Source organism: Dendrobates tinctorius, unplaced genomic scaffold (genome assembly GCF_039654945.1).
Source record: "Dendrobates tinctorius isolate UK_male_01 unplaced genomic scaffold, ASM3965494v1 ptg000158l, whole genome shotgun sequence".
In the NCBI taxonomy this organism is placed as follows: Eukaryota; Metazoa; Chordata; class Amphibia; order Anura; family Dendrobatidae; genus Dendrobates; species Dendrobates tinctorius.
This window is the reverse complement of record NW_027361825.1, coordinates 22840401-22867384: the sequence shown is the minus strand read 5'-3', so window position 1 is coordinate 22867384 and position 26984 is coordinate 22840401. Positions and strand designations below refer to the sequence as shown.

At 44.8% G+C, this 26984-nt stretch overlaps 1 protein-coding gene across 1 annotated transcript in view; it reads left to right on the top strand.

The window, feature by feature from the left end:
• Positions 1-1039: 1039 nt before the first annotated feature.
• LOC141051952 (protein FAM98A-like) overlaps positions 1040-26984 on the top strand; it is a 28165-nt gene continuing 2220 nt past the window's right edge. Inside the window, exons 1-6 of the mRNA XM_073549106.1 lie at positions 1040-1258; positions 3426-3574; positions 15326-15460; positions 23907-24091; positions 24243-24314; positions 24833-24949. Of these exons, the coding sequence (XP_073405207.1) occupies positions 1140-1258; positions 3426-3574; positions 15326-15460; positions 23907-24091; positions 24243-24314; positions 24833-24949 (777 nt within the window). The 5' untranslated portion in view covers positions 1040-1139. The remainder of the gene's footprint in view (positions 1259-3425; positions 3575-15325; positions 15461-23906; positions 24092-24242; positions 24315-24832; positions 24950-26984) is intronic.

Sequence of the window (26984 nt, the reverse complement as noted above, 5' to 3'; positions counted from 1 at the left end):
CGATTAATGGCCTGCAGACATTTATCACTTCTAATCTTAATCATTTATTAGGGTTATCAAATGTGTCTGAAAAAAATGTTGTCTGTCCTTTGTTTTTGTTTTTTTGAGAAGCTGGCCAAAAAAATGTAGCAAAAAAAGAGAAATGATATGCTGCTCAAAAAAAAAAAAAATAAATAAAAACAATACAAACGTTGCTAAAAAAAAAAATGCAAGCAAAAAAAAAAAAAGCACCGTGTGAATATGTTAGAAATTTAGTAGCCTACATCGCAACATCCCATAATAATCCAAAGATGTAGATAAGGCTGGTTTCACATTAGCGTTTTTGTGCGCAGGACATCGTGCTTGTCCATGCGCATGCGTCATGCGTACCTATGTTTAACATGGCGTACGCATGGTCTTGCTTTTGCATGCTTTTGTCTGCGTTTTCGTAAGCATGCGTTTTTTCAAGGTGTGCGTCTAGACACGCCACACGCAACCTGATGCATTTTTGGGTCCATCCAAAGGTGTAAAAAAGCATGCGTACGCTTGCACAGGGAATGCGTCAAAACAACGCATTACAGTCTATGGGAACACGGGTGTGCACATGGACATGCGTATGCCTGCGTTTGCGTACGCATGTGTTTTACGAGTAAACGTGCAGACACTGGTTTGACACCTAGAGAACGAATGCGCATGAAAACCGCAAACGCATGCAAAAAGGCATGATGCGTTTTTGCATGCGTTTCTACTTGCGCACGATGCGCTGAGCACAAAGACGCTAATGTGAAAGTAGCCTAAGGGGTGAGGTCTAAACGCACAGTGTATGTTCTGAAATGAAATTTATCTGCTTCATTTTTAATGTCATGCAAATATTAATTTTACAAACTTTAAAAAATTAATAATAAAAATATGGCGAATTATTCAGTAACAGCAGTGACTCCACAACACATCACTGGGGACACGTGACGTCACTGCGCGGGAAATTCCACCTCACACAGAGATTGTCCGCACATTCAGAGTATCAATAAAGTTCGAGAATTCCAGCTGATTAAGAAAGCGTTCTGATTGGAGGATTCGTGTGACGTAAATTAGGCGCGTCAGTGATGGTTTCTAAGCGACAGTAGGACACCGCACAAACCTGTCTACAGGTGAGTGAGACGATGAGCGAACCCGGAAGTGAAGAGCTACGGCCAGAAGAGGAGGAGAAGATGGACGTGGAAGACTGCGGAGCTCAGGAGATAGCACTGAGAGAGGCGGCCGCGCTGCTGCAGGAGCTCGGGTGAGAGAACTGCGGTCTGTGTGTTTCTAGCCTAATGGAAGCTAAGTAGGCATGCTGGGATTTGTAGTACTGACGCTATCCTGCAGTCCCTACCATGACAGAAGTCTACCAGGGGCGCTCATGTTTTACCCCCTTTCTATCATTTTTCGTTTTTAGTATTTTTTTTTTTTACCCTTTACATATTTAGATTGGGGGGAGGGGGTTTGATTAAAACTTTATATTTACTAAGAAAACACTTTTACACTTTTAATTAGTACTCTTCTGGGATTTGAACTTGAGATTGCACTTTCAATACAGAAAATGGGTCGTGAGCCTGACAGTCTCCTAGGAGGTCCAGCTACTGGCGCCAGCATGCCATGGCCACTAATCTGCACCCTGCGATTGCCGTCAGAAGGGAAGGCTGCCATATAATTCCACTGGCAGTGACATTCAAGAGGTTAAACTGATGAGATCTTACTCCCAACAGCTCCAGTTGCGCCAATTTATCTCATAGTTGGCTACGTAACATTGCTGGCCTCCACACTTCATGCGGCAGATTCCACTCATGAACCCACCTGTCAGAGAGACCACGCAGATCCCACCGCTGCCACCAGTTTGTTAAAGATCGCAGCCAGGGAGGTCATATCTCAGATCCACCCACTGTATCTTTGGAGTGAACAGCTTTCTGCTGCCCCTTACTGTCCGGACAATTACGAGATTGATCTACGGTTATCAGGAAACTAACAGTGAGCGTATGCTATATACACCTCCCCTCCCATCACATGTAATATATGTATATACCCCCGATACAGTCAACGCAAATGCCACGATAACCCCAGATTACTCACTCCCATCACCAGACATTTACACAGACTGACTGGAGGCCTGGTAGTGTATGGCTTAGGGATGCAGGTTACAGAACAAAAAGAAAAGAGCTATTACAATTTATATGTAATCCAAAACGAGAGGCAGTGTTTCTAAAATATATCTCACAAAGGGGACAAAACGATACGTAATGTACAATTACAGAAAATAAGAGATTGACAAAAGACTTACTACTCCAATCAGAGAGATAATTCCGCTTAGTGGATGGAAGCAATCCAGTTGAAAAGTCTGGTTACGGGATAAAGCCTACACTGGTATGTAATTTCCTCAGCATTGAACACAGATCATAATGTGTGTTGACCTTTTATAAGTACCTGAGTTCCCTCCCATGTTTCTGATGCTTTGTAGATGCATTGGCTCATTTGAGCGCTCCTACATACTCTGAGAGCCACTGACTCCACTGGCGGTGGTTTCTGTCCCGTAAATAGAAAAGTATCAGCAGCTGGAATTCAGTAGGACTGATCCTTATTCCCCCAACGTCATCTGTCAAGGAAGAGTCTGGAGCCCCCATACACATTACTTGGCCTCGCATAATCATTCAGTCTGGAAGATGTTTATCAAATGTGTATGGGACCTTCAAAGTCTTATAGTATCCAGACTGTCCATGTTTCCTCTTTGAAATGGCTGAGTCCTGTAGATTACTGCATAGTTCCCAGTGATCGCCAAAGGTTTCCCACCACCATTTCTGTGGAGAAGCTGCTCATACACGAGTTGTTGGCTGGGCACTTGACTGCCTGATGCCCCCTTGTCTTTCTCATTAGTGCTCTTATTTATTACCTTTGGGAGAGATGAGCAGCTGTCACACTCTTCTCCCAGGAGTATCTTATTTCTCATTGATCCTTTGTAAGATCCACCATTTTTAAAAGAGTTTAATGAGATTAGAAAAATGGATAGGCCTTTTCCTCAGAAATAGAACCACCATTTTGCCTGGCCTGTGTCCAGTATTGCATCCCATCTCTGTAAAAGTGCAGGTGCCAGCAGCAGGACGTAACCCTTGTTTGGTTCTGGTGTACCCACTGTCTACTAGATTCCTGACTTTATCCCGTAGCATTTAATATTGGCCCCGAAAGCCTACATACAATATCATATCACCAACTATTGTGCCACTACAAATCCCAACATGCATGCTGCCAGGACATACTGGCTGCTGTCATTGCGCAACATTTGGAGAACCTCAGTACACTGCAAAAAAAAAAAAAAAAAGTCGGGAGAGCTTGTTAGATTTTTAACGTCTTTTAGTAGGTGGGCCCCACATGGTGGCGACCTAAGATTTGCAATTAATCCTCTACTTTTTCTATTGCAGGTATAGTGGACCTTTATCTAGTGAGGATGCGCTGCTGCTCTCCTGTGAGTCGGGAGCTGAGTGCCAGCTCTTCACATCACTCTGTGTATGGCTGCTGTCAGAGCTGAAATCTGTGACCTACCTGATGGAAAATGTCAGCCCAACCGAAGGTGAGAGGCGCTCGGCTCATTTATATAACGTGCTCACAGCCTAGTTTTGTCATATACATGTTTGCATATAAACATATACAGTCTTGACATAAATAAAATGGGGCTCAGCAATAAGAAGTGGTTTCAAGTCCTCCTTTATAAATGCTGTATATATGGAGGCCACCAAACCAAGAGCCCCCTTAAATGTGAGGATGGCAGGAATATCCAGCATAAGTCACTGCCCATCTGAGGTCCTAGTGATGACTTTGCTGTTACCTCTGCTGCCTGTCTATATTCATCCTTTATTTTCTTATCTGAGACAGTGCAATACACCTTTAGGCTGGGGGTCACACTTGCGAGTGTGATAATACCCGGGACCGGAGTGTGTGGTCGCATGTATTTCTATGCAGCCGCATGCTCCGGTCCCGAGTGCCGGCGGCAGTGCTGGGTATTGATGCGAGAGACTCGCATCACACTCGCAAGTGTGACCCCGGCCTTAGACTGTAACCCCTTCGTGACACACAATGTTACATGTACGCCACATTTTGAGAGTCCTGTATAAGGCACTATGCTATACAGCGGACACCCATCTGTAGCTGCAGCCTTTGGATCCGGATCCAATCTCCTAGTGTAACTTTTTTAAATGCCCCGGATAATAGTGACTGTAACATTTAGGTGGTTGGACAGAGAGGAGCCTCCCCTCCCCATGATCGCAGATGGTCAGGGCAGCTGACGTTTTTTATGATAGCGCTTGTTTCTGCTGCTTTTCTACTCCTATAAAGCCAGACTGGACAATACAATGCTGTATAGAAATATTCTAGTGTATTGGAAAATCAACAGCATGATTGCATATTTAGTCCCCTGGGGGGAAAAAATGGCTACAAATGATATACAGAATTCACTGCCTTTCCAAATGATTCAATTAAAAAAAATCTGAAAAATGAACACTACATCTGTAAAACTTTAAATGACTAAAATATTATTTACCTTGAGACACACACACACACACACACACACACACACACACACACACACACACACACACACACACACACACACACACACACACACACACACACACACAATAGAAAAAGTGATAATGTGGGGCAATCACTTGGGCAAAAATCCACGCAATATATAAAGTGCTAAAAGACCTCTGCCAAGCACTCCGTTTTGAACATCGTTGATATCTCAGAGGTTGGACCTATGCCGATATAAAATGATGGCTCAGCCAAGCAATATGCCATCACTGTATACAATGGCATGTAAAAGTTTGGACACCCCTGGTCAAACTTACTGTTATTGCGAAAAGTTAAGCAAGCTGAAGATGAAATGATCTCTAAGAGGTCTAGAGTTAAAGATGACACATTCCCTTTGTATTTTAGGCGAGAAACAATTGGAATTTTTTTTTTTTTTTTTTTTACATTTTAAAAATTACAAAAATGAAAATGAGCCTATTCAAAAGTTTGGCCACCCTTGGAGATTTGTGTGCTCAGATAACTTTGACCAAGGTTTCAGACCTTAATTAGCCTGTTAGGGCTATCATCGTTAGGAAAGGCCAGGGAAAAATTTCCCATCTTTATAAAAAACCCAGCCTCCTATATCCTTGTGCCAAAAAACAGCAGCCATGGGTTCTCCTAAGGAGCTCACTAGCACTCAGAAAATGAAAAATGGCCCACAAAGCAGGAGAAGACTATAAGAAGACAGAAAAATGATTTCAAGTTGCCCATTCCTCAGTTTGAAATGTACCGTAATTAAGAAATGGCCATTACCAGGAACAGTGAAGGTCAAGATAAAGTCTGGAAGACCAAGAAAAATGTGAGAGCTGCTCTTAGGATTACTAGAGACGCAAATCCTCTTGACTGCAAAAGACCTCCAGAAAGATTTAGCAGACTCTGGAGTTGTGGTTCATTGCTGTTACTGTTCAGAGACACCTGCACAAATGTGGCCTTCATGGAAGAGTCATCAGAAGAAAACCTCTCCTGTGTCCTCACCATAAAATTCATCGTCCGAAGCACACAAAAAAGCATCTAAACGAGCCTGATGCATTTTGGAAACAAGTCCTGTGGACCGATGGAGTTGAACTCTTTGACCACAATGATCAAAAATATGTGTGGAGACAAAAGGGCACAGAATTTCAGGAAAAGAACATCTCACTAACCATTAAGCATGGGAGAGGATCAGTCCTGCTTTGGGGTTATCTTTTGGCGTTTTAGAGAGAATTTTATCTTCAACTTGCTTAACTGTTCACAATAACAGTAAGTTTAAGTTTGAGCAGGGGTGCCCAGATTTTACATGCCACTATAAGTTTAAAATGCCCCTTTTTAAACACCATTATTCCCATCTCAAGCATTTGACACATCCACATCAATTTGTCATAAAACTATAGCTTGTGCTGTAAATGTTTTAGATAGGAATAAGCCCCTTTAATTGGCTGCACTAACGACGTTTGTCCACTAGATGTCAGCACATGTATAGAAAAATATTCAGAATTGAGAGTCCTCAGTGGTTGATACCATCTTTTCAGTTAGCCATTAAAAGGTAACACATTGCAAGCTTTTGAGACAGCTTGCAATGTGTTACCATCTTTTCAGTTAGCCATTAAAAGGTATCAACCACTGAGGACTCTCAATTCTGAATATTTTTCTATCTACTGGCTAACACGGTACAAAGATATACATCTTTCCTGTAGCACATGTATATAAATTGCACATGTACATAAATATGTACAGGCTGGAGATCAGATAACAGACAAAATAAATTAATATTTTCACAAAACTTCTCATGACAACATGAAATGTTAGCAGGACCACAGTCATTTCTCGACAATTACCTGGATTATACAGTTTGACACGTGGTTTCTCATTCTGACTAACATTAATGTGAGGGAGTTGGTCCACATGTAACTTTTAGATGTCTGATTGTGGACCAAGAAAGTGGCCTTTAAAAGTTTTTTTTTTTTTTTTTTTTTTTTTTAATTAAAGTTTTTATAAAACTGGGAGGTAGATAGGGTGGGGGAACAAGAAAAAGGGAGGGCAAAAGGGTAAGTGTACATAGGAAGGGTAAGGGTCATAAAAAATAGAGAACCCTTGTAACAAAGCATACATTAATAAGTATTCAAGATACTAATGTCAATAAGAGGCACAATAATGCTGAACCTTTAAGGAGGCGATACAAGAAGGCGGTCTAGTCCAACCACTTAAGGAGGTGCATGATAGAAATTTAAACGTCTAAATTTATTACTTATTAATTTACTGTTCCAGACCTTCCACTTATTAGTATAGGCGAGAATATTATTGTTACTAACTGCAAACCTCCATTCGATAGCATTATGTTGGTAGATTTTGTCTAGGATATCTGAAAATTTAGGAGGGTCAGGCTTCTTCCAAAAGAAAGACCAGTTATTTTTAATTAACAAAAGGATGTGAATAACTACCTGTCTCACCGACGGATGTAATTGATCCAAGTCCAAAGAAAGCAATGCTTTTTGGGGAGTCAGGGTAAAGGAGTCAATATGACGAGAAACCTGGAGCCACAGACGTTTTAAGTTTCGGGCAACACCAAAAGATGTGGGAAAGATTGCCCTGTTGCCCGCATCCTCTCCAACAATGGGGGGAGTGGGCCTGGTTAATGTGGGAGAGTCTGATACGCGTGAAATACCACCTGGTAAGTAGTTTGAAATAAGACTTGTGAAGAGTCATTGATATGGTAGATTTTTACGTATTTTTTATGGCGATGTCCCATTGCTCAATCGGCACAACAGTCCCAAGGTCGGTCTCCCATCTCCTGAAATATATTTTCTTGCAAGAGAGTTCCTCTCAGTTGAAACAGGAGTATATATTCCTTAAGCTCCAGGTATTTTTATTATTTAGGCTGCACAGCAGTGAAGACACAATTTCATAATTAAATGCTTTGCCTAATAGGATTTTTTGTACCTTATCTTTCAGCATTAAGAAAGGGATAAATTCAGAGGAAGGGACATTATATTTGGCTTTTATTTTGCTGAATGTGAGAAGATTAGACCCATTGTGTAAGTTTTATATTTTTTTTTAAATCCTAAATTACTCCAGATTTCTGAGAGAGGGAAGTCAAATATTAAAGCCACTACATAAATTGGAAACCTCAAGGCCTGTTCAACTTTGTTAAATTTTTTTATATGGTTTGATCAGTGATCTCCATGCAGAAATGATGGGACTGAAAATAGGATGGGAAGATACCTTTCGAGGCTCTTGAAAAAAGAAGTAGAAAAGCAACTCTTTTTAGGGAGCCAAATTTACTTGTGTCTCTCTCCAGGTAAAACCAAGCTGGAAATTTTTGTTTATTGTTGAGCCAATACCAGCTCTGCTTAATTAATAAGGCCGAGTAGTATGCATGCAGGTTAGGCATGCTTGTACTTCCGCTGCTCTTCTGTTGATATAGAATTTCTGCCGACACCCTAGGCCTCCTGTCATTCCACACGAATGATTTTAGCAGGCTTTGCAAATTTTGTATGGATTGAAATGGGAGAGTGATCGGGAGCGTCCAAAAAAAATATAGTATTTTGGGCAGAATGATGGATTTCACAACCATCACCCTACCAAACATAGAGAGTTCAATTTGCCTGAAAAAGGAAATATCCTGAGACACAGTTCAAGGGTCCCACTTAGCTTTGCTTTGACAGTTGCATGGATAGCTATAGTGATCCCAAGATAAACTAACCCTTTATCTTCCCAGGCAAACTCAGTACTTCTCTTTAGCTCCTCGATTTCCGTTTTAGTCATGTTGAGGGTCAAGAATTTCGACTTGTGAGAGTTAATCTTGAAATAAGAGGCCCTTGAAAACATTTCCAAGTCTGCAGCAAGTGCTCTGAAGGAATTCAAGGGGTCCAGTAGGGTGAAAAAGAGGTCATCGGCAAATAGTCCAATTTCAAAACGACGAGAGGGGAAATCAAATCCTGCAATATTCTTATTGGATCTGATCTTTTCAGCCAATGGCTCTATCGCTAATACAAAGAGCAAGGGTGACAAAGGGCACCCCTGTCTTGTTCCGTTCGAAATGGGGAACGGATTTGAGAGGCAATTAGCATAAATTCTGGCGGTGGGGGCAGAATATAATGCAAAGACCTATGACAAGAATCCTTGGCTAAAACCAAATTTAGTTAAAGTAAATTAAAAACTCTCCTTGTTCAATCCGCCACCTGACATCCCTCTACATAGCCAATCTGGTCATCAGAGAGCAATCGAGGGAGTATATTTTTTAACCGTTCGGCAAGTAGTTTAGAATAAATTTCAATGTCATTGTTTGAGTGATATTGGCCTGCAATTTTGCATCCTCTCCGGGTCTCAACCCCCCCCCCCCCCCCCCCCCCGCCTGCTTTCGGAATCAGAACAATGACAGCTTCCAGCATCTCTTTTGGGAAGGAGCCCCGAGAGGACGCTGCTTTAAATACTGAGATCATATGTGGGATCAAGGCTTTAGAAAAGGTCCTGAAATATTTGGAGGAGAAACCTTCCGGTCCCGGGTATTTTGGGGTTTTTAATTTATTGATAACGGACAATAATTCCCCTTCCAAGAAGGGGCTGTCAATTTGCTCCAAGTCTGATTGAGTCAATCTGGGAAGGTTGATGTCCACCAGGAAATTATTAATAGATTCGTGGTTTACAACAGGGTAAAATTCTGCGAATGAGTTGGTAATATCTTTAGGGTGTATTTTGGGTTCACCCGAGAGGGAGACTTGTCTTGTTTATTCTTCTGTTAACTCTCTCCCGTTTCAGTTTCACCATCATGTATCTGGTGGGTCTGTTCAATGATGTGTAAGTCTTAAATTTTGAGGCCTTGATTACTGTCTCATATTCTTGGCTAATTTTGAGTCTTAAACTTTGTCTAAGTTTTCCCCTTGAAGGGCAGGGGAAGGAAGTGTCAGTTTGTTTTGTTGTTCCTCTCTCTCATTGATCTGTTTTTGTAATGTGGCAATTTTTTCTCTGTTTTTCTTTTTATACCTCGAGGAAATCTGGATGAGATTTTCCCGTAATACAGCCTTGTGGGCGTTCCATAGTGTAAAAACATCAATTTCCTCTGATTGGTTTTGATTGAAGAAGTTGGCAATATGATTTTCAATCTCTTGTCTAAACTCAGGTATTTTAAAAAGTGATGGGTTGTTTTTCCAGAGACGGGTATTCTCTGGGGATGGGCCTAGTGTGAATTGTGCCAAGACCGGGGAATGATCAGATAATGACTTGTTCAAGATTTTAATACTTTGAAACTTAGTTAATGTAAAAATATTTGTAAGAATCAGATCAATTTGTGAGGCTGTCATATGGACATCCAAATAGTGGGTGTATTCCCTTGAAGATGCATTAAGGCAGCGAAATGTGTCGTAGTATTCATTTTGAATAAACCAATTTTTTAGTACTGGGGCCTTGTACCTGACTGATGAGGTAGAATCCAAGCTGCTGTCGGGTATTATGTTAAAGTCTCCAACCAGGACAAGGTCCCCGGATTTCATTTTGTTAATTTTCTTTTGGAGTTTATTTAAGAAAGAGAAATTTGTCTTTTATTGGGAATATAGGTGTTCACTACCGTGCAGAGACTACTATTGAGGAGACAAACAAGGATGTGATATCTCCCCAAGGAATCAGTAACCTCATTGAGCAATTTGAACGGAACATCTCCACTTACCAAAGTAATGACTCCAGCTTTCTTAGAAGGACCTAAGGATTTAAATTGATGAGGGTATTTTTTGTGCTGGAAATATGGTTGGTGGTCAACCGCCATCTTAACCTCTTGTAAACAAACAATATCAGAGTGAATGTGATTGACCTCCTTCCATATTGCAAATCTCTTATGGGGGCTGTTGAGATCCCTGACATTGTAAGATAAAATCTGCATAACACTCCTAAAAAGGAAACAGCAGGTTAACTACTTAAAAAAACAAAAAAACAACAAAAAAAAAGGAAACAGACAGGCAAACGTGCCTAAAAAGTTAGACCTAAGAGAAAAAGGAGAGCCATCCTAAAAAAAAAAAAAAAAATAAAATAAAAATAAGGTAGCAAGAGTTCTCCTGGCGGATTTTAATACAGCTGAAGTCTCACCTTAATTTGGGGAAAATGAGGATGATTGACCTCATGGAGATCAACATCCAACACTGCGGAGACACCATCACGTGTTTTTCAACGCAGTGATTCTAGAGCACTGCCCACCTTAATTTGGGGGCAAAATTAGAAATATGTGGCCGAGATCCCAGAAGGACATCATGTGTTTATATCAAGATAAAGACATCCAGCCCATAAACGGCAGCGCTTCCCAGGACTCGCATCCAAAGATGATATTCCATTTTTTTTTATTTCATAGGTTAAAAAAGAGACACAACGCGTTTCGGATACAGTGTATATCCTTCATCAAGTATCATAAAAACACAGTACAAATCCTCACTGTACTGTACTGTGATTTGTACTGTGTTTTTATGATACCTGATGAAGGATATACAACGCGTTTTGGATACAGTGTATCTCTTTTTTAACCTATGAAATAAAAAAAAATGGAATATCATCTTTGGATGTGAGTCCTGGGAAGCGCTGCCGTTTATGGGCTGGATGTCTTTATCTTGATTTACTCATCCTGTGTGAGCCTGAACCTGGCTCTTTCACTTGGATCCACCCGAGGCAAGCTGCAAGCCCTGTCTTCTGAGAAGTATCCCAAAAGGAAGGATTTTTGAGGATACATAATCCAAAGCTATATTAGTCTTCTATCAGGTGAGTGCATAAAATTGTGCACCCTTTAAAGACTACAGTATTGTGTTTACGCACTTAGGGCGCCGCGAATTGTCTGTTCTTCTCTCCCAAACAGGGGTTTTTCTGCATCATGTGTTTAGAGGTATATTTTACCAACTAAAAAGGCATATAGGACCAAAGATAGTTATTAAAGAACAACAGACAACATCTCAATTCCTAATCTTTATCCCTGAAAGCTGGTTCCTCCCGGAGAAATGCCAGGAACCGCCGACCCTCCTGAGGGGTGTTGATAATGTGATTTTTATCGTGATACCATATAATCAGTTTAGTGGGAAATCCCCACCTGTAGGGGACTTTGAGTTCCCAGAGTTTTGTGGTAGTATCTTTAAAAGACCTGCGAGCGTCCATAGTGGGTTTTTCGACAGGTTAGAGAAAACCTTTATATTTCCATAAGGGTCTGGAAAGGAACCCCTGTCTCTAATACCCCTCAATATTTTCTCCTTGGTGCTGAAAAAATGGACTCTGAGAATGGTGTCCCTAGGCCTGTCTTGAGAAATCCCCCGTGGGCGAGGGAGAGACGGTGGATATGGTCAATATTTAACTCAAGGTCTGTTAAGTTGGGGACCAATTTCTTGAATAGGTAGTCTTTCAGGGTACACAGAACATCTGGTGAAATGGATTCCGGAATACCCCTTAACTTCAAATTATTTCGATCCTCGAGATCGGTTAGTTTATTTTTAAGAAATAAGACCTCTTCCTGAAGGACCGAATTCTTTTTGGAGAGGAATCTAGTGTCCTCCTCTACTGTAGTCAATCTTTTTGTCATGTTTTTGGTTAAAACTGTTACATGTGTTCTGAAGGGTCCAGGTTTGTGTTTCAAACCCTATTTTCATAGCGTCACTAGAGGATTTGAAAACCCCTGATAGAAAACCTTCTGTAACTTGTTTACTAGAACCAAGATATTCGTCCAAATCAAGTGAAGGGGGTGCCACTGCTATTATTGTTGTCACAGTTTTGTGTGTTCTTTTAACCCTCTGTCTCTCCGGACTATTGTTAGGGGAATAAGCATCCGAGAAACTTTCAGATTCCGCAGCACAAGAATGGGGTGCGCTCTCTTTATCATTATGAACTTTTCGTTTACCCGAAATAGTGGCGTCCATCCCCTCTAAAGGAGAATTAATCAGGTCTGGAGGGCTGGCTGCCCCTTTTAGAGTTACCTTTAGAGGAGGGCATGTTAGTTTGAGATTTTGACACTGAATTTTTTAAACCAGAGCCATTACCCCCCCCCCCCCTTACTAGATTTACTATAGGTTGGGATCTGCAATTGTTTTAGAAAGGAAGACCTCGACTCATCTCCCTTCAATGGGGATCTCGACTTGCCCGGGCTTAACAGGCTAGGAAAGTCTTCATATGACTTTGAGATTACCCCCATGTGTGACATACAATTTTTTTGAGCCTTAGTTTTGTTTCTCAGTGCTGCAGCATCCATTTTGTTCAAGTGCCCCTATGGCAGGGTTTATACTAGAATTAAGTGAAGTACTAGAATTCAATTTTTAGGAACAAGCTCAATGAGATGTGGAGTATGTATTACTAGATTTCAGGAATATACGAGAATTATATAAGGTATGTATGAGATTTAAAAAAAAAAAAAAAAAAAGTATTGAATTGACAAAACGAGATATTAAAGTCTGCTAATAATAGACTCCTAGAATATCCCCCACAATCATATTGTAGCAACATAGTATTACTAAATAATACAAATATACATGTAACTTAAATGACTGTAAAGTCCAACAAGTCAGATCCTGTAATTTTATAGAAACTGCTACAAGGTTAGTTAGGGAGAAAGAAGCTGGTGAATGTCCCTTTAAAAGCCAGATGTTACACCGACAAGGTATCCTCAGGAAGAGTTATTCCTGCATAGAAAGAAGGACTTTATGTAAGGGATCCTAACTGAGCAATGTGCAGGGTCCTCTGTGACTTAGTAACAAAGCCTGTTCATGAGAGATGAGTTTACCCGCCTTTGAAATGTTTCCAGGTGATATAAGCGCACCACTGGAACAATCTGCAATAAAGAAGTCCAACCCCATGTAGTATATAATAGGATTCAACAGGGTACTCCCAAAAGGTAGAGAGGAGTAGCAGTAATGCACCAGGAGCCGTAGCCACTTCAGAGCAGGACCCGTGCTGCTTGTCCTGGTATCGCTGCAGGGACTGTTTTCACCTGCTGCGGATGTAGATCTAATTGGCGCGTCACCTGCACACCGGTCTAAGGTGCTGAAAACTGGGTGTGCCTCAGTTTAGTGGGTAGCCAGGGGTGCCCCGAGGTCAGGAGAGTCAGTCTCGTCAGTCTCCACAGGGAGAGGAACGTGCCCACCGTTTGAAAATTTTAGCCTGAGGGAGCGCACTAATGGCGAGTGGTTTTACTCCGCGACTCAGCACTGCTCCGTTGCGCTGCAGGTACCCCCGCCTGGGTCAAAAGGCAGGACCGTTGGTATGTCTCCGATTAGAGCATAGGGATAGGTACTTCTCCTGCGATGTGAACCGCTGCACCAAAGATATTCCCGCTGTAGTATAATCTTATACAGCTGTTGGGACTATTTTCACATGCCACGGAAGAAGATCCGGCCGACGTGCTGCCTGGTTGCAGACTCCAGGGGACCAGGAACCGGGGGTGCCCTGGAATAACGGGTGGCAATGGGTACCTTAAGATTAGGGAAGCCAGTCCCAGTGGTCTTCTCTGAGAGGGGAGCCCGCGCTTGTCTTCAGATCCTCTCTTCAAAGGAGCTCACAGTGGAGAGCGGTATCACTCCGCCCCGCTGTCACACTGCACGCCTGCTGGGATTGAAAGTCCAGAACGGGGTTGTGCTTCTGTTTAAACAATAAAAACGGGTACCTCAGAACAAGGGCTGATGAATTTAGTTATCTTCTTGTCAGATAATTGCTGCACATAAAATTTTCTCCTCTGGAACGTCCATGGCACAGAGTGGTATCCTTCTGCCGCTTCCCCACTGCTCTCTACATTGGCTTCTGGAAAATTGAAAGTTCACTTTTCCCTGGACAAAGGAGCTTGATAGTAGAATCAAAGTGGTCCAGGGTGGTCAGGGATCTCTTCTGAACAGAATAAAATACTTTGAGTGGACCTCCAGTCGCTTTATGGATCGCTTTAAGATATCAGACAGGCAGCTCTGGACTCCTGCTGCCTACATAGCCAGGGTCCTAGGCCACGCCCCCGGCATTGTTCTTTTTTGAATTGCCTCTGTCCACCACCAAAACCCACATACAATGGGCCTGTGAGCATCAGATTTGGACCATGGCTCAATGGAAGGAGGAGGACTGTTCTGGAGAATGACCTTCATGTGACATCGTGTGTGTGTGTGTGTGATCATCGCTTACCTGGAGAAGTGTTGGCACCTCAATCCACTATGGGAAGGACATTAGTGGGCGCAGGCAGTGTGATGTTCTGTGGGGAAACTGTGGCTCCTGGCATTACGTGGATGTGACCCATGCCATGTTCCCCTGCTTCCTGTCAGCAGTAATCCCTATTGACTGTGCCGTCTTTCAGCAGGCTAATGGTGTGCAGAACACCAAAAGAGTTGAAAGTGACGACTTATCTACAAATTCCCCAGATTTCATTCCTGGGATGTGCTGGAAAAAACAATCTGATCCCTGGAGGCTTCAGCGAGCAACTTATAGCAGTTACTGGGGTTTTCCTTCTTCAGAAAACCCATTTTTCCTACATTCAGTCATACCTGCCACTGCTCCCAGTTTTTGTAGTGCTGCAGTCAATTAGTGAGCTTATTGGATCTCTTTTAGGGTCGCTGAGTTCGGTGATTGGCTGCAGTACAGTTTACATGACATCAACTGTACAGACAATGAGCGGCAGAGACTCGCCACTGGACCCAGAAATTAAAGCACAACAAGCCTTTGGGGTTAGGGGTTTTTGTGGCAAGCAACTTTTATAAGATTGAGGGGTTTATCATGTGTAAAACGAATCCCTGCTCAGAATGCACAGCGACCTCTTGTGTTCTTTTTTCTGTAATACAGTACATCTCCTCCTCAGGCCCGGCCGATTCAGAGACCTTTCAACTGGAAATGAGCGGAGTGATGAGTGAGCTCCACTGTCCTTACACATCGCTGACCTCTGGAAATGTCATCTCCAGGCTGATGAAGCCTACAAACTGTCTACAGCTCATTGGTAATGATAAACTTTCCATTATGTGTGCAATGATATCTCAGAGGTATCTGTCAGCAGGATTTCACATTTCCCCCCCCCCCCAAACTATATGTGCATGTAGCTTTTTCTACCACAAGTGCAACAATACTGAGAAATCAGGGTTTGAATTGATATGCAAATGAGCCTGAAGGGCCTATAGTAGATCCGACGCCTCTGTCACTCCAGCTCTATTCTCCTTCTTGACTGACTCCTTTGCTTGAAGTTACACAGCATCGAGGCTGTCAGTCCATCAGGAGGAGGTAGCGCTGGGCTACTGGTGCTGTATTATTTTCTTTATCGCCTTATTGGGGGACACAGATTACCATGGGTGTATGCTGCTGCTGCTAGGAGGCTGACACTATGCAAAACAATAAAAATTAGCTCCTCCCCGGCACTATACACCCACCGACAGGCACCAAGTACCTCAGTTTGTGCTTAGTGTCTGTAGGAGGCGGACCGGGATCTCCCCAGATCCGCAGCTAATAATCCATTTTTTTCTTTTAGGCTATGTGCCCACGTAGCGTTTTAAAACGCTCACTAAAAACCGGACTCCTTCCCAGAAATCGCGCGTCTTTTTCCGTGCGATTTCACCGCGATTTTGCCGCGATTTTCGCGTGCGATAATTCAAGCACTTTCCAAGCGATTTGAAGCATCGCTTGGAAAGTGATTGACAGGTTGGTCACACTCGTCAAACATAGTGTTTGACAAGTGTGACCAGGTTTTTACTATTGAGGCCACCTATGCGGCATCAATAGTAAAAGATAGGATGTTAAAATGCTAAAAAAAATAAAAAAAATCGGGGTATATTTACCTTCCGGCGTCCCGCGCTGCATTCCCGGCCTCAGCGTTCCCAGTAATGCCTTGCGAGACCTGTGATGACGTAGTCTCGCGTTGCTATAGCGATATCGCGAGACCACGTCATTACAGGGCCTTGCCGCAAGGCATTACTGGGAACGCTTAGGCCGGGAATGCAGCGTGGGACATCGGAAGGTAAATGTACCCCGATTTTTTTTATTTTTTTATTTTTTTTTTTATTTTTTTTTTTTTTTTTATTTATTCTTTTTTTTACAGGGGTATGGTACCCAGGGCCTGGAGGACAGTCTCCTCTCCTCCACACCATGGGTACCAACCGCACATGAGACGCTTAACTTCCCGCATGGTGGGCATAGCCACATGCGGGAAGTAAGCGATTCTCATGCATTCCTATGGGTGCGGAATCGCGGCAATTCTTTGCGATTCCGCACAAAAGAATGAGCATGCTGCGATTTTTTTTCCGCGATGCGATTCCGCCGCGGAAAAAAGCGCAGCATTAGCACAGCATGTGCGGAATGCCATAGGAATGCATGGGGGGGGGGCGTTCTGTACACGATTTTTAAGCGTTTTCACGCCGAAAATCGCGGCAAGAACGCTTAAAAATCGCTACGTGGGCACATAGCCTTAGGCTGTGTGCACACACTGCGGATTAGGTGCGGATTCATCCGCGCGGATTTTGTAAAATCCGCAGGTGAAACCGCAGGTCAAAATACCTGCGGTTTTACCTGCGGATTGCTCTGCGGTTTTGCCCTGCGGTTTTTCATCTCCTCAATGGAGGAGATGGCAAACCGCAGGAGAATCCGCAGAAAGAATTGACATGTCAATTCTTTCTGCGGATTGAAAACCGCAGATAATCCGCACGGATAATTCCGCACCGTCTGCACTGCGGTTTTTGATTCCCATAGGGAATCATTGTACTGTACACCGCAGCAGAAACTGCTGCGGGTCCGTAGCGGCCTAAACCGCTGCGGAACCGCAGCAAAATCCGCAGCGTGTGCACACAGCCTTAGGGTTTAGATCGAACTTTTTAATCTTTTCTCCTTTATTTTTCAGGTTTTTTCCGTCGGGAAACAGGGTATAGTTATCACCCTGATTTCCTATATCATGCGGCTGAGCGAGCAGTGTGGTGTCACCCACATCGCAACTCTCAGTACTGCAGGCAGGACTTTTTCCCTATCACTGTCCGGTGATAAGGGTTGTGGACAGGTGGCTGGTCCTTGCCGAATCCCCCTCCTCGCCCCTTTCTCGGGACAGGGCTGAGAGGAAGACGGCGATCGCAGGAGGTTCAAGCCGTCTTCTGCAGGATGCGGGTATAGAGGACCCCCCCCCCCCCCCAGCGGCCTGCCTGTTCTCCGTGGGCCCCTGTGGTCATCCTCTTCAGGGATGTCAGGTAAGTGCCTGTTCGTTCCCTCCGGCCCCGCATAAGCTTCCGTGAATGGGGGAAGTTGGACCTTGGTGATTTCAGGTCCACAGTTATTTGAATCTCCCGCCCTCTCTGCCTGCCGCGCACTCTCACAGCCGCTTGCGTCTCGCCCTCCTCCTGCACTAGTCAGGGAGACACTGGGGATCCCCCCCCTCCACTCACCAGAACAGCGTCACAAGCAGCAGGGCCACTGGCAGTTCGGCACCGTTATGTCGGCGTTTCATTCTCAATTGCTAGGCATGGGGCTGCGGCGTCTTACTTTCACTTTCACTTTCACTTTCCCTCAGTTCTCCCTCCTCCCTTCCTGAGTGCGCTCTTTTCAGCGCGCCTTTTCTAGCCCATCACAGGGCTCCTTTTCTTTTGATATGCCAGCCTCCCCCTTCGGCCATGCCCTCTCCGTCGCTGTTAGCCCGTCACGGCGCAGCCGCTAAGCTCCGCCCCCAGCCTCCAGCACAAGGATTTCCTGGATTTTCACTCCTCCTGCGCTGCTTGGGGGACACTTCGGCGTTTTCTGCTGCTCGCCAGAATCTCGGTAGGCTCTGCTCTGAGGCAAAGATTAGCTCTCCTCGGCAGTTCTTCCCTAATTCCTGCGGCCATTCAGTGCAGTTTACCTATGCCCAACCCTTCAGGGGATCTCTGCTTCAGGCCCACCGTTACCTATTACGCCTGTGCGCGCTGTAAAAAGAAGTGGGCATCGGGTCGGTTGTCCCCATTCTGCCCCCCTGCAGTCCTTCAAATATGTCAGCATCTCAGGAGCGCACAGAGTCCCGGACTGAGAACACTCTCCCTTCCCCCCTCCCCCCGGAGTGGGCCGTTGTAATGTCTGTCAGTATCTGACTTGACAAAAGTATCACAGTTGCTGGTCCAGGTCTTAGAACGATTACCTCAGCTATCTACAGCCACCTGTGCCCCGACCGCCTCTCAGGGTGAGTCGTCCGCACCTGACCGCGACCTTCAGGGAGACAGACAGGGCAGGAGTTCTAGGAAGCGGGCTCTGTCTACTTCGTCCTCTAGCTCGCAGGGCCCTTCTGCTTCTCCCAGGTTTCCTTCTTCCTCGGATGACAACCTTCAGTCAGGCGATGACTCTCGATTGGAAGCTAGTTCAGAAGGGAACAGCGGGACATGGTCGATAGTCTTATTTCAGCTATCTTCCAAACACTTAAAATTTAAGCAGGATAAGACTCCCCCTCAGAAATGCTCTGTTCTCCTTAAACGAGCAAGACCTCCATCTCGAACCTTTCCCAATCACAAAGATTTCGATACTACCTTATCCAAACGCTGGGAGCGCCCTGAGCAACGTTTCTCAGGCCGCAAGTACTTAGACGTACTGTACCCCTTTGACGCAGACCTGCTCACAAAGTGGTCCAAGGCTCCCGAGGTGGATCCTCCAGTTTCCCGGATAGCCTCAAAAACGGTGCTTTCTCTGCCATATGGGGCATCGCTTAAAGCAGGGCTGTGGAGTCGGTAAGCCAAACCTCCGACTCCGACTCCTCAATTTCCCTTACACCGACTCCACGACTCCGACTCCCACACATATTGCTTATATTTAAGTGAAAAATTTATTGTAGTACAATGTGAACCTCAGACATTTAATCATTTTTATGATCCAATAATCAAGATATTTAGATAGAACAGAATATATATTGGTTTACTACCCGGTTTTCATTCTTTTTGGTACAGATACGATATGGATAGACAGATATGGATATATAGATAGAGCAGATTTCTAATCTGTTTTTGCTATTGAAAGCATTATCTATGAGCTCAAAAACCTTTCAGGTGATGCAGTTTTTTAAAAAGATGATCAGCTTTTGCAGCTGAAAAACGTATCCTCAAAAAACACAGGAAAAATGCTATGTGTGAATGTAGCCTTAGATCAGGAATAGAACAGCCATTTATAGGACATTTCATAACTTTCCCAAACTCCTATAAAAAAATATTCAGCACATCCTGCATTGAATTACTGTACCCAATTTATTATATATTTTAGGAGTCGGAGTCGGTCCATTTTATACCGACTCCGACTCCACCAAAATGAGCACCGACTCCGACTCCACAGCCCTGGCTTAAAGATCCTACTGACAGGCAGATTGAATCTCTGGCTAAGTCTATCTTTGAGGCATCCGGCGCCTCTCTCTGCCCTATTGTCGCATCCGCCTGGGTGGCGAAAGTCATTTCCGTTTGGGCATAAATTCTTCGCAGAGGCATCTTGGCGTCAGCTCCTCAAGACGAGTTGGCGGATCTTGCAGATCAGGTTAACCATGCGGGAAAATACCTTTTGGCCGCCTCCTTGGACGCGGCCGGCTGCGTAGCAAGGGCTAACAGCAACATAGTAGCTGTACGCCGAGTCCTCTGGCTAAAGTCATGGAACGCAGACACTACTTCAAAAAAGTCGCTTACCAATCTGCCATTCCATGGCTCTAGACTCTTTGGAGCCAAGCTGGATCAGATAATTTCCGATGCCACTGGTGGTAAAAGCACTTCGCTTCCCCAGTCTCGACCGAAACGTTTCTTCAACAGAAAGGGTTTTCGACCATTCAGGCCCTTTCGTCCCTTCTCTGCCACGGAGAGATCTGCTCAACAAGATCGGCCGCCCTCCACCAGGGAGCGGGATCACAGGAAACCTTCCTACAAACCCGCTCCTCGCTGGAGATCTAGAGGACAATACTCCAGATCTTCAGGCGCCAATTCCGGCAGATTTTCTTCTAAGTGACGGGTCACCCCCACCTGGAATTTCTTCCAGGGTGAGAGGCAGACTTTCCTTTTTCGTGGATGCTTGTCTGTCTGTTGTCGACGACGCTTGGGTCAGAGAAATCGTCGCATCCGGATACAAGATCGAATTTGCTTCCCCCCCCCCGAACAGACGTTTTTTCCGGTCTCGGCCTCCGCGACAGCGGTCCCAGACTCCGGGTTTTCTGCAGGCCATTTCCTCCCTTCTTTCCGCCGGAGTCATTGTTCCCGTTCCCTCAAACGAACGGTTTTCCGGGTTCTACTCCAATCTCTTTGTAGTCCCGAAGAAAGACTGCTCCCTTCGTCCAATTCTGGACCTCAAATTGCTCAATCGCTACGTGAAGATTCTTCATTTCAAAATGGAGTCTCTTCGGTCGGTGATTGCTTCCATGGAACCCGGGGAATTCCTCTGCTCGGTGGACATTCGGGATGCCTACCTGCACATTCCGGTTTGTGTGCAACATCAGAAGTATCTTCGATTTGCGATTCAGGGAGACCACTTTCAGTTCACGGCTCTTCCTTTCGGCCTAGCTTCAGCGCCCCGTGTTTTCATGAAGGTGATGTCGACCGTCATGGCCATCCTTCGCTCCAGAGGGATCCTCATCATCCCTTATCTGGACGATCTTTTGATCAAGGGAACGTCTCGCCAGGACTGTCTCCAGAGTCTTCAGATAACCCTGGACACTCTCGGCCGCCTCGGTTGGCTAGTCAACAAAGAGAAGTCCATTCTGACCCCCCACCCAGCGTCTGACCTTACTGGGCATGGAATTCGACACGAATCTAGCCCGTGTTTTTCTTCCAGGGGAAAAATTTGCGACTCTTTCCAGGGGCATCAGAACTCTCAAGAGGCCTACTCCCATTTCCATTCGGTCCTGCATGAAGGTTCTGCGGAAGATGGTGGCTTCCATGGAAGCAGTACCCTTTGCGCAGTTTCATCTTCGCCCCCTCCAGCTGTCTCTTTCAGCCTGGGACAAGACCACGATGTCCTTGGACCGTCCTATTCTGCTCCCTTTCAGAGTGAGGCAATCTCTCACTTGGTGGCTACGGCCAGCGTCAGTTCTCCAAGGGAGGTCCTTCCTTCCGCCTCAGTGGCAAGTCATCACCACCGATGCGAGCCTTCTAGGATGGGGAGCCGTGTTCCATCAGAAAGCGGCCCAAGGACGCTGGAATCCACAGGAGTCTCTCCTTCCAATCAATCTTCTGGCGATCAGAGCAATCTTCCTGGCCCTTCTTCACTGGCAGCCTCTCCTCTCCGGCAAGCCGGTCCGTATTCAGTCTGACAACGCCACGGCTGTTGCGTACATAAACCATCAGGGGGGCACGCGCAGCAGGCAAGTAATGTCAGATGTGGCAAAGATATTCCGTTGGGCAGAACGATACGTTCCGGCAAATATCCGCCGTTCATATTCCAGGGGTGGAAAATTGGGCAGCCGACTTTGAGTCGCCAGGGCCTAGCGTCCGGCGAATGGTCCCTGCACCCCACAGTCTTCAATCAGATATGCCACCGTTGGGGCACCCCGGATGTCGACCTCATGGCATCTCGGATGAACCACAAGGTGCTGCAGTTCGTAGCCAGGTCCAGGGACCCTCTAGCCGTCGCATGCGACGCGCTGGTGACTCCGTGGTCCCATTTTCAGCTTCCTTATCTGTTCCCGCCTCTGGCCTTGATCCCACGAGTGGTCAAAAAGATAAAATCGGAAGGCGTACCAGTGATTCTAGTCGCTCCAGATTGGCTAAGACGGCCTTGGTACGCGGAACTGGTCAACATGCTCGCGGACGTCCCCTGGAGGCTTCCAGACCGTCCAGACCTTCTCTCGCAAGGCCCCCTTTACCACGAGAATTCTCAGTCTCTGAGTTTGACGGCATGGCCGTTGAGACCGCAATCCTGAAGGAATCAGGTCTGTCCAGTCAGGTTGTTCAAACTATGATCAGAGCCTGGAAACCAGCCTCTTCCCGCATTTACCATAGGTACTGGAAGGCTTTTTTCCGTTGGTGCGATGATAAAAAAAGTCTTCCCAATGTCCTTTTCTATCCCATCTATCCTTGGGTTCCTTCAGTCTGGTTTAGAAGCAGGTCTGTCCCTCAGTACGCTCAAGGGCCAGGTTTCCGCTCTCTCTATCCTCTTCCAAACAGAGCTAGCTTCTCTACCACAGGTCAAAACCTTTCTCCAAGGGGTCTCCCATGTGGCTCCTCCTCATCATTCGCCAATAGACCCGTGGGATCTCAACCTCGTTCTTAGCGCTCTCCAGAAGGCGCCGTTCGAGCCTCTCCAGGACATTCCTTTGTCCCTTCTCTCGTGGAAGGTCACCTTTTTGATCGCCATTACATCCATCAGAAGAGTGTCTGAATTGGCGGCCTTGTCATGTCGTTCCCCTTACCTGATTCTCCATCAGGACAAAGCTGTCCTCAGGCCCGTTCCTTCTTTTCTTCCAAAGGTGGTTTCCTCTTTCCATATCAATGAGGATATCGTTCTTCCTTCTTTTTGTCCGGCTCCCTCCCATCCGCTTGAGAAGTCTCTCCACAAACTGGACGTAGTTAGAGCCCTGCATGTCTATCTCGCCAGGACATCTTCCCTTCGTCTGTCCGATTCCTTGCTGGTCATCTCTGAAGGTCGCCAGAAGGGCCTTCCGGCTTCCAAATCCACGATCGCTCGCTGGATTCGTTCTACCATTCTGGAAGCGTATCGTCTTCAGGAAAAACGACCCCCTCCGGGAGTAAGAGCTCATTCCACCCGGGCTGTGGCGGCTTCGTGGGCTGTTCGTCACCAGGCTTCGGCCATGCAAATTTGCAAGGCCGCAACCTGGTCGTCTTTGCACACCTTTACGAGGTTCTACAGGGTTCATACCCAGGCCTCGTCTGATGCTGTTGTAGGTAGGAAGGTTCTGCAGGCGGCGGTGGCTCACCGGCCGACCTAAGCCTTTCCATTACTTTCGTTCCTTATTGCTGTTCCCACCCTTGGGACTGCTTTGGAACGTCCCATGGTAATCTGTGTCCCCCAATAAGGCGATAAAGAAAGATGGATTTTTGGTTCTTACCGTAAAATCTTTCTTGGAGCCTTCATTGGGGGACACAGCACCCTCCCTGTTTAAGTTGTACCGTGTTGGGTCTTAGAGTCCCTTGTTGGGTTGGTACATATGTTTAGAGTTTTCTCTTTGCTTCTCCTACTGCTTTTTCACCAACTGAGGTACTTGGTGCCTGTCGGTGGGTGTATACTGCTGGGGAGGAGCTAATTTTTATTGTTTTGCATAGTGTCAGCCTCCTAGCAGCAGCAGCATACACCCATGGTAATCTGTGTCCCCCAATGAAGGCTCCAAGAAAGATTTTACGGTAAGAACCAAAAATCCATCTTTTTAAATTTTTTTTTTTTTCTCTCCCCCCCCCCCCCCCCCCCATGGATTGGATGTAGACTTTATTCTTCTTTTCATTTCCTGTATATGAAAGCTTCTGAATCCTTTTCCCTAGTGTTCCTGAGCACAGAGCTGGAGGCGGCTCGACTCCTGAAGAGATCAAGCGTTTCCATTACTGGCTCTATAAAGCACAACGAAGATGTTCTGGATGAGCTCCGACTTATACGAAAAGCTTTGGGTTTGCCTGAGATTTCTTCAGAAGTGCCAGTGACTGAACTCCTGAAAGAGCTGGAGAATAAGGTAAATGGTGGGTGCATGGGTAATTTACACTGTAAACTCTGCAGCACTCTCCACTCTATCTTGAGGTGTAGATTTAATAGTAATTTATTTATTTTAAAGATATTATTTTTTTTCAATAAAGTATATATTTTATTTTTTTATTTATCTTTAGATCACAGATCTTTCCCAGATGGCTCCCATCTCTCCCCCTCTCTTTAAGGCTCAGTTACAGCCCGAGCAATGGGTAAGAAGCAGAGATGAATTTTTTGCAATCCAACATTAAGAAAAATAACATTTGCACACTTTGGACCCTATTCATCATCTGAAGTTTGTTTTCTATAATTCCTTTCCTTTTTGTTGTCTGTTGGTACTTATGGGTTTTTTTTTTTTTTGTACCAAAATCTATCTCTCACATGGTTCATAAATTTACGGTAATTAAACACTTTTTATTTATTTTACTTTTTAACAGCGGAGAGTCACATGCTCTTCTAAAAGTCACAAAAATTTTGAGGCATAAAAAAATCACTCCAGGTGAGGAATGGAGAGCATGTCATGACTTTTTTTTTTTTTCAAAGTCGTAGTTGATGAATTGCCCGTAAGCATCTGGAAACAAAAGCCATTCCCACACTGGCAAAACCCAGGCAAACACATGAAAAAAGATGCAACAAAGATGCAAATTTTTTTTAACAAAGGCATAAAAAATAAACATAAAGGGGTCTAATATATTAGACTGTCTTTTTCTTCTTTTTTTTTTTTTAAAAGGAAACCCTGCAGGAGTTGCATTTCTCCATGCTGAAGGAGTATGAATGCAGAATGCGCATGCTGGCAACTCGATTTGACGTGACTGTGCAATCATTCCATTGGTCGGAAAGGGCTCAGGTCGGTCATTAATTATTGTGGTCCAATCTTGGGTGTTTGACTATTTCCTGAACACTAATGTAATAGCCAAGGGCCTCAGTTAGTTGGTCTAAAACAGGGCAAGACTATTGGGTCACCTTTTATCCCCTGATAATTATGACAGCCTGGGCTCTGCCTTACTGTGTAGATCGCTTCGGAACCGATAAGGCCTCTTTCACACTTCCGTTTTTTACAATCAGTCACAATCCGCCAGGTTTTGAAAAAAAACGGATCCTCAATTTTTTTTTGAGGATCTGTTTTTTTCCCATTGACTTGCATTAATGGCGGATTGAGACGGATTGCTGTCCGTTGCATCCGTTTTTTGTGAGGATCCGCCAAAAGTTGCTGTCCGTCACCATCCTCAAAAATTTCAAAACGGAGCTCGTAATGTTTTTTTCTCTGGCGGATCCTGCAAACACTGATTTAACCAGAATTTCTTTCTGGGTGCCGGACAAAAAAAAAAAAAAAAAATTCTCTCTCCCTCTCTCTCCCTCTCTCTCCCTCTCTCTCCCTCTCTCTCCCTCTCTCTCCCTCTCTCTCCCTCTCTCTCCCTCTCTCTCCCTCTCTCTCCCTCTAAATTTCTTCATTTTCGTCTGAAAACGGATCCTGTGCCATCCGTTCACATCAGTTGAGAACGGATCCGCTTGTCCGCCTTTTTGGCGGATTATAACTGATGCAAAAAACTGAAATGTGAAAGAGGCCTAAGTCGCCTCCGCTATTACAAATCTCGCTACGTAATAGTTACTTATCATGGTTAGTCAGACTGTGCCTAGGGCCTCCCCCACACGTCCTGATATTTCCGATACTGGAAAAACCAGTACCGGAGATATCCATGTCCGTGTGTTTCATTCGTGCGGCAGGGGAGAAAATAGGGTGTATGTCAATCTGTGTAGCAGGGTGCCACAGCGTGCCTGAAAATACAACGTGAATCAATGCAAAAAAGACCAGACACAAATGAGCGTGCACACCTGTGTGCTATTAATTATTAGTCATGAATTATTCTCACAAATGCATGCCCAAGCCATCACACTGCCTCCGCCGTGTTTTACAGATGATGTGGTATGCTTTGGATCATGAGCTGTACCACGCCTTCGCCATACTTTTCTCTTTCCATCATTCTGGTAGAGGTTGATCTTGGTTTCATCTGTCTAAAGAATGTTCTTCCAGAACTGTGCTGGCTTTTTTAGATGTTTTTTTTTTTTTTAGCAAAGTCCAGTCTAGCCTTTTTATTCTTGATGCTTATGAGTGGCTTGCCCCATGCAGTGAACCCTCTGTATTTACGTTCATGCAGTCTTCTCTTTATGGTAGATTTGGATATTGATATGCCTACCTCCTGGAGAGTGTTGTTCACTTGGTTGGCTGTTGTGAAGGGGCTTCTCTTCACCATGGAGACTATTCTGCGATCATCCACCACTGTTGTCTTCCAGGTCTTTTTGCATTGATGAGTTCACCAGTGCTTTCTTTCTTTCTCAGGATGTACCAAACTGTGGATTTTGCCACTCCTAATGTTTTAGCAATTTCTCGGATGGGTTTTTTCTGTTTATGCAGCTTGAGGATGGCTTGTTTCACCTGCATGGAGAGCTCCTTTGACTGCATGTTTCCTTCACAGCAAAGCCTTCCAAATGCAAGCACCACACCTCAAATCAACTCCAGGCCTTTTATCTGCTTAATTGAGAATGACACAACGAAGGGATTGCCCACACCTGTCCATGAAATAGCCTTGGAGTCAATTGTCCAATTACATTTGGTCCCTTCAAAAACAGGGTGGCACATGTTAAGGAGCTGAAACTCCTAAACCCTTCATCCAATTTTAATATGGATACCCTCAAATGAAAGCTGAAAGTCTGAACATCAACTGCATCTGAACTGTTTTGTTTAAAATTCATTGTGGTAATGTCTAGAACCAAAATTAGAAAAATGTTATCTCTGTCCAAATATATATGGACCTAACTGTAGGTTACGGCATGGGACGCTCTGAATTCTTTCAACTTCGGACAGGTGAGGGATATTGTTGTTT